Source organism: Nasonia vitripennis, assembly GCF_009193385.2.
Source record: "Nasonia vitripennis strain AsymCx chromosome 1 unlocalized genomic scaffold, Nvit_psr_1.1 chr1_random0005, whole genome shotgun sequence".
NCBI lineage: Eukaryota > Metazoa > Arthropoda > Insecta > Hymenoptera > Pteromalidae > Nasonia > Nasonia vitripennis.
In genome coordinates this window covers 2,069,334-2,090,545 of record NW_022279591.1, presented here as the reverse complement: position 1 = coordinate 2,090,545, position 21,212 = coordinate 2,069,334, and the positions used below count along the sequence as shown (strand labels likewise).

General features: G+C 37.0%; 1 protein-coding gene across 24 annotated transcripts in view; it reads left to right on the top strand.

Annotated features, from left to right (window-relative positions):
* LOC100118566 (coiled-coil domain-containing protein AGAP005037) overlaps positions 1–21,212 on the top strand; it is a 1,551,999-nt gene that overhangs the window by 1,261,086 nt on the left and 269,701 nt on the right. The window contains exons 22-23 of one of the 24 annotated variants that reach the window (XR_004226358.2): positions 805–987; positions 1,079–1,678. The exons of 22 other annotated variants lie outside the window; for them this stretch is intronic. Coding sequence is in view for 1 of the 2 variants with exons in the window: in XM_031921029.2 (XP_031776889.1) it covers positions 10,743–10,859 (117 nt within the window). In the remaining variant the exon portion in view is untranslated. Of the gene's footprint in view, positions 1–804; positions 988–1,078; positions 1,679–10,742; positions 10,875–21,212 lie in introns of those variants that run through there. One more of the 24 variants, XM_031921029.2, reaches the window with a different exon arrangement.

The window sequence follows — 21,212 nt, the reverse complement described above, 5'->3', positions numbered from 1 at the left end:
ATATAGAGATATGCTTGGTGTGTACTTTGCGTGTAATTTAGTGGGTTGTGCTGCAGCCGCTGAATATCGACAGCGGTTTCTGAATTGTCGATACCCGGATGCAGCGGCTTTTCAGCAAGTCTGGGATCGCATGGGAGAGACGGGATACGTTGGCGTACGCAATCCCGATGGAGGTCGCCATAGACGTGCGAGAAACGAAAACGACGAAGCAATTTTAGATTGCTTCGCCGAGGATCCAACAACAAGTTTGCAACGCACCGCCCGATTTCTGAGCACTTCGTATTCCACGTGTCAGCGTGTAATGAAGGACGACGGACAGCATACTTACAAGTATCGCCGCATTCACGAAATCTGTAAGTACATTAGAATAGTTTTATTTCGTTTTTTTTTCTTATGTCGCATGTTTTATTGTAAAAAGAAAATTGGCCGCTGCGAAAATTATAAATAAATGGGAGACGAGAGATGTGAATTATGGCAACGATGAGACGCACGATAACTGGCCCGTTAAATTAAAAAAAAATTCAATGCTTTGCCCAATAACCACTATAAGCTAGTACAGAGAGGCCGGCCACTCTCCTTAGCTTGCAAAAAAGCTCGCACACACACGTACATTCATTCATTCACCCGCGACAAGCCAGTACAGAGAGGCCGGCCTCTCTCCTTAGCTTGCAAAAAAGCTCGCACACACACGTACATTCATTCATTCACCCGCGACAAGCTAGTACAGAGAGGCCGGCCTCTCTCCCTGGCTTGCAAAAAAGCTCGCACACACACGCTCACACTAGGACTAATTTTTTTTTATAGTGGAAGGAGATCGAGAATATCAACTCATATTCAGCCACTTAATAATCTACGAGCATGAAAGCGATGCTGGATTTCTCAACAGGATTTTGTGGACGGATGAGGTCACGTACGTGCGCACTGGAATGGCCAATCCGCACAATGAACATTATTGGGCTGACAAAAATCCACACTTGACCAGAAAAGGTGAAAAAATTTTAATGATATTTCGACCCATTCACATCACGACCATGATAAATTCGACAAAATATATTAAAGCAATTATTTCTCTAAACAGATCGTTTCCAGAATCGCTTCTCAAAAAATGTTTGGGCAGAAATTATCGGCGATCACCTGATAGGTCCTTTCGAGTTGCCTGCAAGGCTAGATGAGCCCAATTATTTAGAGTTTCTGCAAAATGATTTTCCCCGCCTTCTCGAAGAATCTCTAACAGAAGAGCAACGGCAAAATTTAATATTTATGCACGATGGCGCTCCTGCACACTTCGCCATTGATGTTCGTACTCAGCTGGACCAAGTATACCCAAACAGACGGATTGGACGGGGAGGGCCAGCGCGTTCCCCCGATTTCAATCCATTGGATTATTTCTATTGGAGATATGCCAAGGAGAAGGTGTACCACAACGGTGCTCCTGCGAATGTACAGCAGTTGTGGCATCGTATCGAGAAGCATGCTATCGGTGTAGAGCGTGGAGAAATTCAACGGGCGACTCGAGATATCTTACGACGTGTACGAGCGTGCGTTGAAGAGGAAGGAGGCCCGTTTAAGCACTGCCGACGAGCTCCAAGAGAACCAGAAGAGCCTTAAATTATTTTATAGAATTTTATTATTTGTTATTCATACATTTTTATTATTCTAATATAAGTTCTTTGTTGAATTATTGTCATTTTAAGCCGCGCGTCGCAGGTCATCTCGCGCAACTTCCAAAAATGAATCAAAAGTAGCTTGACTGTCGAAGGACTACTCGCCCCTTCACCCACGAGAATTTCGGCGAGGTAAGTACGCAGCTATGCGTATGAACTGGGCTGCAGTGCGGTGCATTAGGTCTCTGTCGCGCAAGCTCCGAAACTTGATCAAAACAAACTCGACTCTCGACCATCAGCTCGCCACGTCACCCACGACACATTCAAGGTGCATAAACTCGCAGCTTAGACTAAGAACTCAGTCGTAGCGCGTCGCACGAAGTCTCTGTCGCGCAAGCCCTGGAAATCAATTAAAACGAGCTCAACTGTCAAAGGGCTACTCGCCACGTCACCTACGACACATTTAAGCTGCTAAAACTCGCAGCTTAGCCTAAGAACGCGGCCGCGGCGCAGCTCACGAGGTCTCTGTCTCGCAAGCTCCGAAAATTAATCGAAAAAAGCTCGACTGTCGAAGGGCTACTCGCCTCGTCACCAACGACATATTCGAGATCTAATTTATAAATGCAATAATGATTTTTTCAGTGAATACAAAAACAGGAATAAAGCGTTATTTTTATTAGACGTACACGAAAGAGAAATATTTTCAAAGTTGAGCTTATATGAAGTAGTGAAGAATGTGACGGTAGAGGATGGTTACTTTTCAGATGCTGAATTTCCGATTTCCGCAGATTTTCCGATGCTGTGAGGCGGAGTAGCTATGTACGCGTGTGTGCAACGCGCCACGTCACGTCACCATGGAGTCGTTCGCCGTCGCGAAAACGACATAAGCTGGTGAACTTTTCCGAGGAAGCACGAGGGTCCCTCCGTCGCAAATTTTACGATGCTGTAAGGCAGAGTAGCTGCGTACGCGCGTGAGCAACGCGCCACTTCGCCGTGGAGCCATTTATAGCACAATAAGTTTCTTAGTAATAAACCGATACTGAGTAATAACAACTAATACTTTCTTAGACATTTATTTCTATCAAATTTTCTTTAAAGAAAGCCTTAAAAGTTGGAATCAGAATAGAGTTTTTTGCTGCTTTCAATTCACTGTGATTGGAGAATGCCCAGGCCATCGGGGAAATCTGGAAATGAAGGAAAAGGAATTTGGTCATGGAATATTCTGTGATATGGAAAAGTCTGGTATAAAGTTAGGATATGCCCGTTAAGGATCTGCCCCATGAAATGACTTAAAATTAAAGTGAAGTATAGTCCTAATAACTTTCAATAATCATGATTTATTTTAGAAATATTTAAAATTTATTTTTCGAGTTCAAATAATTTAAAAAATTTGCGCTTTATGGCGTGTAATAAAAAAAACGACAAATAATAATATAAATTTTCCGTGGTAAAAAGATAGGTAATTTTATTCTCTTTCAGGTACATATTGAGCAATTTACTTTCATAAATTTTTTTAATAACTTTATCAGAAAATACTGAAATCGTAAAACTTAAAAATCGATACAAAAAAAAACGAGTCCAAAAAAATGTAAATACCGACTATTATCCCTGGTAGCAGCGTTCCCGAGAAAGTACCTGGAAACTACCGAGATTTTTCAAATCTAGCAGGTTTCCAGAGTAGAATCTACATGAAAACCCCGATAAATCAGACATGATTTCTGGAAAAAATCTAGGTAGAATTTTTTCTCCACTATGATTTGTTCATATAACCTTACTTTTCACATCAACGATCCTGCTCTTCATTGACATTGTTAGAAAATATTCATAAATTGATGAATATATATATATATATATATATATATATATATATATATATATATATATATATATACCCAAATTCATCTACAATGTCTTTTAAAGGGGAAACATGATTTTTAAGGTGCACATTAATAGTGAAAACCTAACCCTACACATGCATGCTCTCATACATGACAGTATGTACAGCATTGTGTACTGACTGACTTTGTATTATTCAAGTACAATTACTGTGTCAAAAGTGTCATCGATGCTCAAAGTCACCAATGATGAGGTTTGCACAGGTATTTCAATATCATCAGTATGCGAACCAGTTACTCTCAACCACCAAATCTCTCATAATCATGGTAAATCCATGATATTAAAGGTGGATGTATGTTCTTTTGCGTTGAGACTTGTTCAATTATTTAGAAACAGACTGTCATATCAGTTTTTACTTAAGAGTCTTGGTTCAGCTATGCACCTTGAACCCTATGGCTTTGGCGGCAAAAATACAGGTGGGTCTATACATGAAAGTTGAATTCATATCAGCTAGAATGAATTCAACTTAATATACTGTTTCAACGTGCCAATACAAATTATGTTGCAAAATTTCAGCCCTCTAGGTATGATAGTTTTCAAGTGAGAGCCAAAATAAAACTGAAAAAAGTTATCAAAATCAGTAAAAATTTGATTTTGCTCTTTTTGAAAATTTTGATAATTTTGAAAATTCCAAAAATTTTGGAGGCGAAAGTCCTGTCTATACTTTTGCCCCCAGGGAAAAAACACTTTCGCCTTAAGATATATGTATATTGTAACGGGGTGTAAATCTGATCAAAGAATAACTCTTTAAACTACTAGATCGCGTTCCCTCGATGCGGCGGAGGACTCCTCTCCGCATGCAAAATACCCCCGTCGCATGCAACTGTTTCAGCTGCTTCTGTTTTGCTGGGTCTACGCGCCGCCCATCGCGTGCTCGGCTGCTCAACTGCGTTAAATAAGTACTAATAAATAACTCCCGCGGAGGCGGCGTATCACGTAAAATAAAAAGACTAAGGTTATATTTACCAGTTGTGAAATAAACGTGAAGTTACAATAATGAAATAATAATACGCGAGTCGCCAACAACTTTGCGACTCGCCGCGACGCCAGAATAATCGCGCTCGCACGCGTGTATCGTCGTGAGGTCGCGCTCGCCGGATCACATGGGTGATATACACTCATACATGCATTCTCTCCCATGCACTGCGCGCCACACAAACCTTCTCTCTCTCGTCGACGACGTTCCTGATCCTGAATAGGCCGCAAGACTTGGTCACCGCGCTGGACCGCTAGGCTAAGAAAGGAATACCCAGACTCCGCGTCTCACTCACTCACAAGATACACTTCGATCCGCTTGACACAGCACAGCACACGATATCACAAAGCTTTTGGATTTCTATAAGCGAAGTCGCGTGTTTACCTACCGAAGGCCGAGAGCTATCTAAGCGCGCACCTGAAGGATTAGCCCGGGCGCTCGCTCTTTCTATCTCTTACGCGCCTATTGCCGAATTCGCACGTGTTTATTATCGCGCACGCGACTCTACGCTGTTTCGGCGCGACGTAGCGGTACTCATACCGCTACGAGTTGGCTGCGGTGCTCAACTCATTACAATATATGTGTATTTGAATGTGTTTATATTTACATATACTCACAAAAACACTAAAAAGCGCGTTTTCGATGCACGTGTTATGAAAATATTTTTTTTCTTACACCTGCACGAAAAATACGATTTTCCTCTCGGGCGCCTAAGAGAAATGTGTATTTTCTGTACTGGTGTGAGGAAAAATAGCATTATGTCCTATACTTATGAAAGTTATCACCGGACAGTAACTTTTCGGGTTGATTTGCTTTATAAGCGCAGATGACGACAAAGCTTTAAAACGCAGAGTCTTAGCGCCATCGGTGCCTGACTACCTTCGCGATTTAAGAAAGAACAGCCTCCAGTAGTCGCTGAAAAGTCTTTTGAAACCGCCATTGATCTTTATGTATCTTTAGTCTAAATCTAACACTGAGATTTATAATGCAAATTAATCTTCCCTTAGTAGCCAGTTAAGTAGGACATCACTCCTATCGTTACGATTGTATCACGGACTAATATTGTGTTAGACTTTTGAAAGATGCGATCAACTTTTCGTGCAACTAATTGTGATAAAGAGAAAGAAAGAAAAAGAATATTTAGTGAGGCGTGTGGCCTATGTGTATGTATTTAACTTATCATGTGTTTTGTTCTGCTTCTAACCTGCTCTGCTACCAGTACATCCTCTCAGTTAGGCGTTAGCTCAGTTTCCAAAGCGAATAGATCTCGAGTGTGAATAGGCACGCTAGGAATTAGGAGTTTTAGGATTTAAAAGTGCACTCGCGGATTAATTTTCACTCGAGTTTATTTAAAACAACAAGATTTTATTTAACGCTCGCTCGCAACTAACGCATGTATCGTAAAACAATTATAATTTGCATCAGAAACGACAAACAATAACGTCAGTATTCTAAGTCCGATAGTATCGAAAATATTCTAAGTCTTTGCACGATCAAAAATATTCTAAGTTTTAAACCGTTTAAAATATTCCAAGTCTTTGAACCGTCGAAAATATTCTCGACAGAAGTTACACGTAAAAAGCTAAAGTCCGACGCAACGTACCGGTCCGGATTTCGGCAGAGATTCCGTATAGTACAATTGTTAAGAGGACACAACACCTTTAAACTTTGAAAAAATCAATTTTTTTATTGCTTATTTTGACAGGAAATGTTCCGTAGAACACGCTCCTAAAACCCGTTTATCAAAAAAAAAAAAAAAAAATTTCTTGCAAAGTTACAAGCAAAATACTAAAACAAAATTTTTATCGTTTTTTCGTAAAATTGCGTATTTTTCATTTTTTGTCTAATACGACTTATAATTTTAATTTTAAGTTTTATAAATTTAATCTGAATAAAATTTTTATTGTAAATGTTGAAAATACTATTTTTGTATCGTAGTATATACACGTATATTATGCTCCGCATACATATTTTAGTAAATAAAGTGTACAAGACTATAAGTAAAAGTAAGCCTAATGGCGAAGAATTTGTTGTGGAGAAGAAGGAGTGCATCCAACATGTGCAGAAGAGGATGGGTACTCGCCTCCGAAACCTAGTGAAGTCTTTCTCTGGGAAGAAGCTTCCAGATAACAAGCCTATTGGCGAAAGAGGAAGGCTCACTGCAAAAGTGATTGACAAGTTGTCAACTTTCTATGGCGAAGCTATTAGAAGTCATCCAGATTCAATTGACAATATGTATAATGCAATCTGGGCAACTTTCAATCATATGCAGTCAACTGACGCAAAGCCAATGCATTAGTTATGCCTACCAGGACGCGACAGTTTGTGCAAGTGGCAAGAAGCCAAAGCCGCGAAAACCCTCAGAAGCTTCAGCCACAAGAACAGCCTTCCGACTATGGTTATGGATGCAGTGAGGCCAATTTATAAAGACTTGTTGAAGCCAGAATTACTAGAAAGATGTCTTGGAGGTTTTACACAAAACTCTAATAAGAGTATTGATAATTGTGTATGGAGATTAGTCCCCAAGGCATCATTCAGTTGTTGGACAGTCTACAAAATTGTTGTTTAATGATGGTCGTTCTGGTTTGCTCAGGATTCTGGAGCAGTTTGAGGTGCTACCTGGACACGCTGCTGCAGAGTGGGCAAACTCTGCCAATGCCCAGAGGATCTTCCATGCTGAGCCACAAGTCCAGGCCAGCACCATGGAAGCACGAACCCTCAGAAGGAGAGCCAGGGAATTACAAGAAGAGGATTCTTACGCTGCAGGTGCAAACTAGGTAGTATGCACTAAAATATCTTGAAGTAAAAGGCCTTGTAATGACTACAAAAAAAAGATAAGTATACTTCTCTGTATTGCTTCAGTTCATTTTTACGAAATTGAAATATTGATTTAATTTATCTTTTTCAGCTGACCCTGGTAACAATAATCTGCTTGGTGACATTTGGAGGTTAGACTGGTAATTTTCTACCAATTCAACTTGAAGGTTCAATACAGTAATCAAAAGAAAAGATAAGTATAAAGTGTTATCATTATCAAGAATAAAATATCCTTTTTATCAAATTTTTACAAAAATTCATGAAATGCCTTTTTTGTTTGCAGGAAAGAAAAGCCGTGCAGAACCCAGAGGTATAAGTGAATATACCTCATAATTGCTGAGAGTCAAGATCTATGTGTGTGGAACATAGAAAACTTGGCCCCAAAGGATTTGGTAAGCACTAATTTAAGTTACACCTTCAACATTTTTCATAAACTTGATTTTCTCTAAATGTTGTTTTTACTGATTTCAGCTCACTGTCCGTAGGATTCCAAGTGAACGCAGAATTCTTTTGGACTCAAACTCAAGGAGAATACTTTTTAAACCTGTAGTTCTGGTATGAATGCAGGGATTTTAATTTAAATGTTTAGAAAATGTTTTATACACAAAAAGGTGCCAGAATAAGCGAAAAAAAATTCAGTTTTTTTATTGCCAAATCATTTCTAAACATTCAAATTGAAATCCCTGCATCCATACCAAAACTACAAGTATACAAAGTATCCTCCTTAAGTTTGAGCCCAAAAGAACCATTCGTTCGCTTGGAATCCTACGGACAGTGAAAAAGTTCACAAATTCTTGCACCGAGTGCCACAATGGGCCAGCAGGAAAAATGAAGGTTTCAGCATGATCAAATTAAAGGTATTTATGCTAAATATATCTATAAAAAATTTCAAATGAATCACTTAAAATTTATGAGTTTTTCTCTAAGTTATTTTTTTCAGGGTTTAAAGGTGTTGTGTCCCTTTAAAGACACACTGGCCGTTCGCGGACCCGTTGCTGGGCTCTTCTACGCACTTTTAGAAGAGGTGATCTGCAATTTTCTGTCATTTTGGTGGGCGTATGTTTGGCCAATTAGGAGGCCTAGATGCAGCTTCTTGCCTTACTTGGAGCTTTTAATGTGTGTGACGTTGCAGGGAGGGCCAATCAGAAAACCAGAGTAAAAATCCTCTCCTCTAGTACATTGAGTTTCCTTGTGCTCTTCTCCTGTCAAACTCGTCTCTGATTCACTATTTTTATCTGCAGGCTTAAAAAAGCTTCTCTTTGGCGATTTCCTAAGCTTTCAGAGCGCGTAAATTATGTGTTATTTGCCGATAGCGCTGCGCGCTCTGTGGGTTTCCCTTTCATTGCATGTGCATCGCTTTCTGGTATGCGCTATCCATGATGTACAGTAGGCTTCGTATTTTTCTCTCTAATTGTGCTGTGCTGTGTTCGTTATATTTTGTAGTGGCTCGGTTTCAGTCTTCTCCTTCCTTCTTGTCTCGATTTCACTATGTTTACGTTACTACTAATCGCAATGTGTGCATGCGTATTGGTGTGTCTCTCTTTCATCATCTTTGCGGGGCGATGTTTTCTATCTTGATTTTACTTTTATATGTTCTCGTGCTATTAATTCTTTTACGTTATTATGTTTTTGTTCTATTTTATCATTATAGTCTACTATTATTATTAATTTTCTTAACTGCTCTCACTTGTCAACATACGAATTTAATTATGTTTTTATTCGTACTTTAGTCCATTAAGTATGCTATTATATTATAGTAGAAGTATCGAAGTATATAAATTAATAAAAAACAAATAAAATATGTCAGTTATTGTGAAAAGATGTAAATGGCTTCATGGCACACAGGTACATTAAATAACAGAACTGACATATTTTATATGTTTATTGTTATTTATAATTAATATTATTATTATTCTAATGTATAGCCCACTATTTACATGTTGCTAATATATATCTAAAAAATCTAAACCATACATTGTGAATTACGATTAATAAACGAACGCATTTACCGATAATCTATTGTACTCATATCATTGCCCGGATATTTTCGCAGCAATCGTGAACTTAAGGGGACGAATACACCTTAAATAGTCAAAAAATGAAAAATTCGATAACCCTGGCAGCAACGTAAGCGAACGCTTAGCTATTGGTGTCTATCATCTACAAGTAGAACTTGCACTTACACGCTGTCAACCACGTAACTGTTACGTCCGGGCGGTCGCACAGAGCGATTACTCGCACGATAGAAATAATTACAAATTCCGAGTCGACGAGACCTTTTATTTAGCGCAGCCCGCTCACGCGATACCGCCTAGGGAAAAGGTAAAGAAGGGCGCAATTTGATCGGTAGCTCGGCTGACGGTGAGATAGTGATAGCTCACCATGTACTGACACAATAACGTTACATGCGACACTGACGTGAAATTGTGAATAATGATAGGAGCAACGACTTACCTTGACGAAGCGGACCTGTAGTTACCAACTGGCTAGCTCGCTCTCGTTCTGGCGCTGTAGCTCGTCTCAAAAGGGCGCGAAGTTTGTAATGTAATAATTCGTACACAAGGATTAAGTAACTGAGTGAAGTGATTTATTCAATTAGTCAGATTATAATTAGTACAAGATATAAGGCCTCGACTGAGTTCAACTCGTGTCTGAGGTAGAAATATGACTTGGCGAACGCTCTGAGTCTAAGTCCGGTTACAGAAAAATAGTTTAAATCGCGAGTCGGACAGAGCTTCGCCCTACCAGTAAGAACTCCGGACTACGAGAGGGACCCCTCCTTGCTCTCTATTCGTATTTATAGGGATGAGGGTAATGCATAATCATAGGGAAGGTTCTGGCCAATCAGGATTTAAGGAGGGTGTATGTCTCAGCGGGGGTGGCTCCCCTTTTATTAATCAATGTTCCTTAGTACGTGTCCCCTAGCCTGGCCAGCTGTAATAGTTTTCTTTATTGTAATTTCCCTCATTGTCGTATCGATTTCCGCTTATTTGGGTCGTTCGGCTGAGATTTATAGCTTCCTTATTGTTTGGTAGATTGCGTGTCAGTGGCTTGGCTGTTTTGTCGTGCTCTGCGTTGCCGACTGTTGCTGGTTTGTTGGTCTCCGTTATGCCTGCCGTGGAACAGTTCCATTTACCGCGGTGAGGTATTCCTTTGGTCGAGCGTGGTATTCGCGTGCGCATTGACCGGCTAGTTTAGATCATAGTAGGCTGACGTGACATAACGCACGACTTTTTTGCTATAAAAAAGAGTTAGGCAGAATTTTTCATAGTTCCTGGTGACCTGGACGTTTACTCAGAATAAAGATTCACGTAGACATCAAGAGTTTAGTATTCATAAGGAGTAGGATAGCTATGGCACAAGTATGGATTGTAAATATATGTACACACATTAAAATTTCATAACCTAAAATAACTATAGTATAGTAATACTATAATTTTTCCGAACAGTTTGATAATGGATGGCTTAACTGGAAGTCAGATAATAACACCAGTACAAGGAAGAGACTTCTTCGACCACGTAATTTGTTTGAACTAATTTTACGGTCAGACCGTCAGAAGATGTAATAATTTATGTTATCTGCTATAGTATAAGAATATACTAATGGATGTAGGATAATTAATAGATCCGCTACAAAAAAATTTTCAAATCCTAGAATCAGTGTAGCTATAGTTTTTCGAACATTTGTACGCGTCATAACAACGAAAGAAAAAAAATATGCACTGTAGCACATGTGCTACAAATAGACACGATTGAAGAGCTCAAGAAATCTAAACAAATTAAACTAAAGTAAAGCTACAGATAACAATAAGTGTATAAAGAAAAATATTTTCACTTCAATTCTTAGTTGATACAATAGTTTGGATTTATAAGTAAAATTTTAAATTACTAATCTCCCTTAGCATTTTTAAAAAGCATATGCAATCATACTTGTCATCCATAGTTTCGAAGCTATTTGAATAATAAAACCGTATAATATTAGAAAAAACGACTCAAGATTTTAATGTTTTAAAATTTTTCTAATAACTTCTGAACTATGGATTAAAAGTATATGATTAAAAATGCTTTTGGAAATGCCAAGAAAGATGAGTAATTAAAAATTTTACTAATAACCCTACACTATTGCATTAACGTGCGTTCACCTAAAAAATATAAAAAAAACAATTACTTGAGATCAGTTATGTTTGTTCTGGGGATTTCACTACTTCTGTAAAGAAACTTTTACTCGACAATATTTTACCTATTAGAAGGTATTTTTTATATGAGATTCTATCACTTTTATAGAGATTATACAGGTATAACACATACGGTAATAACAGTAAAAATATTTAATACTTAAGATAATTTCTGGAGACAACATTGATTATAGGAATATTACCGTACAAAATGTTTATGATTTACTGATCATACTATATCAAAAGATTTGAACAGACTGATCAATGAAACAACTTTCACGCATATATATATATATATATATATATATATATATATATATATATATATATATATATATATATATATATAAAAATTTGAGAATTTTCTGCAGTTGCAATATATAAAAAATAACTTAATGAGACACTGCAATTAATGTAATTTTTTGTTCATTGATGAACTACATTTTTTACATAGTTTGATCACATAATAGTACATTACACAACTAGGGGCGAAAGTTGGCTTTTTTAAGCCAGATGATTTCAAGCAAGCCTGCGGTGCCCTTGTGTTCAATCATCATCCCAGTCTGAAAAAGCCAATTCGCCCCTTGTGTACCGTACTTTTTATAATCAGGGCATCGATAGCGCTCTTTTTAGCCTGCCTAAAAAAGCAAAATTTTGAAAATTTTGAAAATTTTCAGTTGCGAAAATTAAAAAAAAAATTGAAAAATAGAAAAATTTTCAAAATTATGAATATCTAAAAAATTTTTAAAATTTAAAAAATTTTAGAAATTTTAAAAATTTTAAGAAATTTTTAAAATTTTGGAAATTGTGGAGGCGAAAGTGCTGTCTACTTTCGCCCCGGGGCGAACGTACTTTCGCCTTAAGATATATGTATATGTGTGCTTAGGTGTGTTCATATGTACATATACACACCAAAATACTAAAAAAGCCTTCCGCTCGGGCTTGAAAAACTCAACTTACGCTATACTTTTTCGTAGGCAAAAAGCGCGTTTTCGCTGCACGTGTTATGAAAAATCAATTATGATTCAAAAATTGTCAATGTCGAGTCCATTAACTGTGTTTCGTTTGTGAATAAAATTGTTTATAAAACATACATTTTATTGCTAGATCATATTTCAGATACTTCTAATAAGCTTGATTGACAAAAAAAATGTAATGTCTCAAAAATATTAACTTTCAACAAATGTAAACGGTTAGCCGGGTTTGATTTATTCTATATTACAGTGCATGTCAATAATAATGTGTAACATAATAATTTCGATTGAAACAGAATTACAGATTATAAGTCCCCATGTGCCCTGAAGCCTTTCACATCTTTCTCCAATAACTTAACATCTAGGATATATTTTTGGGCCTTAACATTTCTGGGCATTAAAATTTTTGGGCATCAAATATTTTTGGGCCTTAACAGTTTTGGATCTTAAAATGTATAATCTTAAAATTTATTGGACTTAATAATTTCGGGTTATTTAAATATACCTGTGTGCCGTGAGACCCGTCTCAACGATCGCCGAAGCGAACAGCGCCCCTCAACTAAAACCCATAAATTCGACAGTCACAATAAGTTTTTAGCACAAACAATTCAAATGAAAAACTATATACAAGACCAAAGCTTATATGATAATAGAAAGCAAAATAAAAATAAATGTGCCATATTATCAGGTATGACATTTCTTTGATGGCCAAAATTCAGAATTTCCATTTTTCAGCTACCGCAGGCTTACTTAAGGTAGTTCGCCGGCTGCAGTGGTGCTCAATCAGGGGTTTTATTAGAAAATTCCTTTTTTAAGATATTATGCAGTGTTATCTAATGTCAAAACCTTACAATTCATAGTATCAAACATTAGAATGGTGATATAAATTGTTTAGAGTACAAGATACTTTTAAAACTTGTAAGAGAGAGGAACACTGCGCACCTATATAGATATACTGATAGCATGGGATGAAAACTTTAAATTGTTGTATCTTAAAAAAAGCCTCGCTTGCCCTATCCAACTTTTTCTCCACGATTTGTTTTGCTATTTTACATCATAAGCTAGTTTTTAAAAAATATTCTAAGAAAACTCGCTTCGCAATTCAACTAAACGTCCTCAAAATTCGGACTCGGTATAGGCTTCCCATGTTAAAATACAAAATTTCAAGGTTGAATATCTCAAACAATAATGTAAAAATCTTAAGTAAGTCGGCGGCAGCTGAAATATGGAAATTCTGAATTCTGGCCATCAAAGAAATGTCATACCTGATAATATGGCACATATAAACATGGTTTTATGTTTCTCACATTATACATGAATATATTTAATAGTTTTATTCATTTTTAAAACATTTTGGGAAAAATATAAACAAAAAATTGAATTTCTAATTTTTGAACTATTTTTGGTGTATCTGTTTCCTTAACACCTCGCAAAGAACAAAACCATCGAATCTTACATGTAACATTTGTACGATAATATTTATATATTAAAATAGCAGTACGCGCATGCGTACAAATCAAGGGGCGCGGTAGCGCCCCGATAGTAAGTATAAGTACTACAGTACTATACGGGCTGTCGGGCGCACCGATATATTATATTCTTTGAAATGGAGTTTTTAACCTCTACAAAATATTCAAACATTTATATCTTATTGAAATACGTTGTTTTATCAGGCAAATTAATGTTACTTTCAAAGATATTAAAAAACTTTTATTTAAAAATAGTTTCGTAAAAAATGAATGACCCGATATCATTCTATAGCTGACCAATTAATAAATACAATGCATCGAATGCGTCTATTTATTATATATGGGACGTTTCACGTCAACCGGACCATCAGTGCACCCAAAATTTGGGTTAACCTAACAAGACGTTTGAGGTCTCAAAATGATCGTCTGGTCAAGGGCTTTTGAAAAAGTTCTGGCCTTTTCAAAAATCCAATGTGGCGCATAAAATATGGAGCCTGAAACTCACGTTTTCATACCACATTCAACAAAAACAATAGTAAAAATGTTCTAATTTGTGAAATATCCCACCAAAAAGCATGTACAACTCATGATAGGACATATTATTGACAATGCTGACGGAATTCCAAAATCAAAAATGGCGAAATCAAAATGGTGGACAGTATACCTCCACCAAACCCATTTTACCCCAACAAATGATTTTTGATCAGTTTAAAGTATCGATATGGGGGTTTTCGGGGTCATTGAATCTTAGCTTGACCTCGAAATTTCAAAATTTAAAATGGGTGATCCAAAATGGCAGACATTATACCGCCACTAAACAAATTTTACCGCAACAAATGATTTTAGATCAATTTAAAGTATCGATATGGGGGTTTGTGAGGTAAATGGTTATAAATGTATTATCGGAATCAGTATTTATGCACATGAATCTTATATTTTTCCGGTCTATTAGATTTAGAATTATCTGTCTGCGGTTTTTGCACTTACATTTTTCTATTGTTCTGTGTATATGTATATGCCTGCGTGGATGAAAAATCTCCTGCTGTGGCTCCTCGTTCGTGGAGTTTTTACTGGTGATAAATGGCTTTCGCCGATATCATAAATTACTCTGTTCCTAGGTTCATTGGCATTTGAGTAATGCATGACTTTCAACGTTTCATTATTTTCTGGGATAAATCCATGCCCCATTTGTATGTTTGTGACAGGTGGACAGTTTTTAAATCTCTTTGTTAGGAATTGACGAGTTTGTTCGTGATCTTTTTTGGTGTATAAGAAAAATTTTATATTGAATGATTGCCCATTAGCCCATGAATAAAGAGCTTTAACATCTAGAATTGCTTTATTTTTTGCAGCTTGTAAGCTCGCTCTTGTAGCTTCTCTCTTTACTATCGCTCCAACTCCATCGCAACTACCTTTTCCGTGTGCTGTTGCAAAACAGTGCCATTCAGCATCAACGCCAAAATCTCTCTTATGACTCATTAAACTACTCATTTGATAACGATTTTTAAAATGCTGTTTAGCACCATCAGTAGCATATATTACCTTTTTTTCCTGTGGGACAAACCTTGCGAATTTCAGGTATAAGCTTTTGCTGCATTATGTATAATGCAGTGGCATCATGAGTAGTACAGTCGGACATAGATACTGTACTGAAATGCTTTAGCTTGCCTTCAGATTTATAATAAACAACAGCAGGAAAAATCGTACTTTGATCATTATTAAAATGAAATGCCTGTGCAGCATCTTGGGTTGTAAAAGCATAGTTCTTTAGCAAAATCCAATTGAGCAAGAACCTCTTCATCTGAAAGATTATTTTTCTTCCCAGAAATAAACTTTGATTGTTCCTTAGCGATGAAGTGATGAGGTATCAACTTTTCTAGGCTAGAACATAAAGTTTCAATAAATTCTTGCGATGTTAGGCATTGTTTTATCAAAGTGTATCTATCGGTTGATTGCCACGTGCTGAAGATGACTTGATCAATATTGTGCTCATCCATAATGTTCTCAACGTAATTAGAAAACTTTTGAATGTCCGGACAAAATTTGCATTCATTCAAATAACAACTTGGTTTGGGATCCTCACATAGAACGAAATTCGAACAATCTTTATAATTCTTCAGAATATTGTTTGAGATTTTTTCCATATTTACTGCGTCAATCATCGCCTTGAAATTTTGGTGTATCGTACATACACATACATTGTGTGTACCAGAGGATCCTGCAAAGACACAACATTTTGGTCTCAGTTCCGCAAACTTGGTAAGCCCAATCGGATGTTCAGGAAACTGTTCTTTAAATTGATTATGAAGGTTCTTAATATCAGTAAGTAATAATCTTTTCTGCACTTTTATTTTTTCACCATATAAATAAATACTGACGGTATCTTTTTTATTTGGCATAATTCTGCTGTTAAGATCATTTTCGTAAAACTCTTCAACTTTCTGAGTAGTTTCTGCAGGTAATGTTTTTCCACGTTTTGCAACAGGAGAAGCCAAAACTCCATCTGATTCTCTTAACTGTTTTGCTTTACGAGCCATTCTGTGAGACACACCAAATTGGTTCATAATTTTACGTATTGCCCAGTGTTCGGGCAAAATAGTAAGAATACTGACACGTAATGGATCGTTCTCAGGCAGGGATTGGAATTTGTTTTTAAGTCCAGTTAAAATATCTATAAGATCATCTTGCATAGGTGCATCCGTGTTTGAAACCGAAGGTGAGTCAGTCTCTGATTCAAAATCAACACTCATACTGACGTTTGGAGATGACAAATCATGTAGTTTGTAAAAGGATTTTCTACTCGTATCACAAATCAGTGAAGATGTTGGATAATCAGGATAGACATCTTGAAATTCTTTGGAGATCTTCCTAAGAGATTTGCTGTGTACTGTATTAATATCAAATGGATTAACGCATCTGTCGATACGATATTTTTTCGCAGGAGAAGACATTGTTGTAGGATATGAGAAAGCACAACCAAAACAAAAAAAAATATTAGAAATAACAAAATTACGGCTAGTACAGTTGAACAAGGAGATGCCGATAAAGTAAGACTTACTCAACAACTGCCTTAAAAAGGATGTTGAAGAAGAAGTCGCCAATGTATCTATGAATGTACCTATTAACTATTCTAAAAAGGACTGTTGGAGAAAAAGTCGCCTATGAATAAAGCCGCTGATGGACTTGCTCACCAACAATCCTGAAAAAGACTGTTGGAGAAAAAGTCGCCGATGGGGTTGCTAAACGTGGGAAGGGGTTGGGGGTGTAGGTAAAAAAGAGGGATGAAATAAATCACTTGAAAGCAATAAATTCCTTTGCTACAAAACAGTTTTATTTGCTGAAGTCTTTGCACAAGTTGTCATTGGACACGAGCCGTGTACTTGCAGCATTAGGCTGTTGGAAGAGGGGCGAGGTACAGCGCTGGACCCGGCCTCCATATGTGCCCTCCGCGACGCTACTTCACTTGTGGATAATGCGCAGCCGCCTAGCGGCGCGCCGCGGTGATAAGCGCTGCAGCGTGCGTGGCGTGTTCGGCGGGTTGCGCGTTAGCAGGGGCTTTTCGCGAGAGAGCCTGCGGGTGGGTTATGACAAATATCCGCCAGTTTATATTGGCCATATTGAATTTTGAAATTTCGAGGTTAAAATAAGATTCAGCGGCCCCTTAAACTCCGATACCGATACTTTAAACTGATTTAAAATCTTCATTGCGGTAAAATAGTTTTGGTGGTTGTATAATGTCCGCCATTTTGGATCGGCCATTTTGGATTTAAAAATTTCGAGGTTAAAATAAGGTGCAGTGGCCCCAAAAAGCCCCATATCGATACTTTAAACTGATCTAAAATCATTTGTTGCGGTAAAATTGGTTTGGTGGTGGTATAATGTCCGCCATTTTGGATCCACCATTTCGAATTTTGAAATGTCGAGGTTAAAATAAGATTCAATGACCCTGAAAACCCCCATATCGATACTTTAAACTGATCAAAAATCATTTGTTGCGGCAAAATGGGTTTGGTGGAGGTATACTGTCCACCATTTTGATTTCGCCATTTTTGATTTTGGAATTCCGTCAGCATTGTCAATAATATGTCCTATTATGAGTTGTACATGCTTTTTGGTGGGATATTTCACAAATTAGAACATTTTTACTATTGTTTTTGTTGAGTGTACTATAAAAACGTGGGTTTCAGGCTCCATATTTTATGCGCCACATTGGATTTTAGAAAAGGCCAGAACTTTTTCAAAAGCCCTTGACCAGACGATCATTTTGAGACCTCAAACGTCTTGTTAGGTTAACCCAAATTTTGGGTGCACTGATGGTCCGGTTGACGTGAAACGTCCCATATATAATAAATAGACGCATTCGATGCATTGTATTTATTAAAATGAGTCCAGCTTTGCTACTCAGGGGTTTTGGGTGTCACTGAACACGAATATCGCAACGGCAACAGCCTCCGAGGTACCTGGTGCCCAGGGTGGACAGTATGAACGTCGTCTCCAAGAGTTTCATGGGAATTTGTAGCATAATTAGTCGAAACTCGTTACTTGGGGGTTTTTGAGGTCGCTGAACACGAATATCGCGACGGAAACGGCCTCCAAGGTACCTGGTGCCCAGGGTGGACAGTATGAACGTCGTCTCGAAGAGTTTCATAGAAATTTGTAGCATAATTAGTCGAAACTCGTTACTCGGGGGTTTAGGGGGTCACTTATCACTCCGTAGTTTATGAGGTATCTGTGGATACTGGTTGTAGGTATTTCTGTGGAGATAGATTCTAGTGTGTACATCTATTTATTTTACAAATCTTATTTGACGGTTGCTTTTGAACTAAAACTAATACTCACTATTTTAACAACAGTTTGATGATTATCTTTCAAGTTAGTGAGTTATAATTTAATATATCTATCGAGAGAATAGTTTTTATTATAATTACTGATTACCCTTAAAAATTTGTAAAATCTTTAAAATAAAACCTTCTTCAAAAGGTAAAAGATAGGCAAGTATAAACTGGTTTTTATTTACTGTTAATTTTTAATTTGATGATGATATAATTCATTCAGATAATTATTCATATAAGTGACAAACTATGGTAATAAAATATATGAAATCAAATAGTTAAATTGCAATTACTTGCTTAAAGGATAGAAAACTCAGGCAAACTGTTGAATGAAACAACATAGAGAGCATGGAGATGATGAAGACCACATCTACAGAAGCGGGTAGAAGCCTTATGCCCCCCATTTTCGAGAAGCATTGCCTAACGCTAATACCGCGGGTATTAATGGCACAGAAACAAAAGAAAATGAAACCAAAGAAGCCTTTACTAAAGGCTGATAAAGGCAAACAAGAGCGTTTTGTTCTCTGGTTGGGTGAGGTAACCTGACTTGAGTTCAAAAGAGTTTAGTCAGTGAGAAACCGATACATAGTGGTCTAATGTCTAGTGGGATAGGGCTGATTTGGCGATTCTGTTTGCTAAGATTTGTTATATTTTTTCTAACATTTGCTCTAGTACTTTCTTCTCCGTTAGAAAAAATTACACACATACACTATCTTCACCTTTTTAGTACCAATTGCTTAACTAACATTTCTATACCTGAATTTATTTTCATCTTTTCGTGTCTAAGATATTAGTACCCTGGAAGAAACGTTTGCAAACTATTTGCCAACAGTGAAACAATATCGAGTTTGGCGAACAGTTTAGCCAACCCCTTGCCAATGAACCCGCTTATTTTATCACGCTTTGTCGTAGGCCAAGGAATGCTATAAATTTTCAAACAGCTCAAAGCTACATAAAATGTTTTCACTTGCCGATTATAGGATCTTGAAAGTGCGCTCCGTAGTTTTTACTACATAGATATGCATATCGGCTATGGATAGTGTCTAGGTGCAAGAGTAAACGTAAATGAGGCAGAGTAACTAAGGGTCAGTAATTAAGGAGGAGTAAGCGAGGGGAAGAATTGAGGGAAAGAAAATGTCTAAACTATTTTTATAATATAGAGAGATGATTCATTACGGTTTACTGTATCAAGTGGCGCGGTAGCGGTGAGTTTGAAGGCAGACGAAGCTTTGGCGCCCATGACACTATTTACTTCTATATTGGTGTTCGGATTTTTCATTATACAAAAAAATGCTTATTATTACTCTTAGTAAGTTTTTCTGGCTTATTAGAATGTTTTCTAAGCTGTACTATGATTTCCAACAAAAATATTAGCGAGAAGGCTGCTGATTTTTATAATATGTGAGTGTATAATCCACAAATGCTAATATTACACTTTTCTGCTTCAGTCCGAAATGTGGTAGGACCGTTAAGTTAGGCGCAAGAAGTGTTAGGACCGTGAAGTTGGCCGCACAGCTATATACAGATGCCCTAGTAGAAATAAAAAATGTAACAAAGTGTAATAAAATATAAGAAAATGTAACAAATAGTACTATTTTGTACGTTTTTGTTGGATTTCAGACCTTCTTTACGTTTTATTACAGTTTGCTACATTTTATTACATTTTGTTACGTTTTATTACAATCCATTGATCCAGGATATCATGGGGGGTCTCTTTTTCGAAATGACAAATGTAACAATACGTAAAAAAGATTAACAAAATGTGAAAAATTGTCTGCAAGCGTAATATTATATACGAAAATGGCGATTTTTTTATTTTCTTACTTCTGCTTACATCCTTTTACTTTTTCTTACAAAATTTATTATGCATTGTTACATTTTATTATAAAATTAATAATAAAAAAGATATATTGACTGTATTAGGCGGTAAAATAACATATGTAATAAAATGTAATAAGATGTAAAAAAAGTTAACAAATGTCACGTCGTGCGATTTTTTCAATATTTTTTAAAATTTTAAACTTTAATTTTTAAAACAGAAATGCGTACGTTACGCTCGTCCAGAGCAAATTCGGAGATGCGGGCCTGAAGAGAGAAAGCGAAGGACAGATAGCCCTATCGTAAACCTCTTGAGCTGCGCGCATTATTCGGTACGAGAAAGCTTTCGGCGCGACGGAGCAAGCGCAATTTTATGACGAGCAGCTGCGTTTGCCTAAGATATCGGCAGCGTCTTGAGCGACCGTAATTAAAACAGCCTACGAGGCTCGGACCTTTTTTTTTATTGCAGGGACAGTTTTGGGAAATTTTCAGTTTTGGCACGCTTGCAGCTGTGTACCGATCCCGGAATTTTCCGCTGTTTTTCAAAATACGAATATTTATTTTGTTATATTGGAAATATTTATTTAGAATTATTTTTCATCATGCTGTTGTATAAACTATGCAATTTTCGAATTGCATACGTTCGCTTTT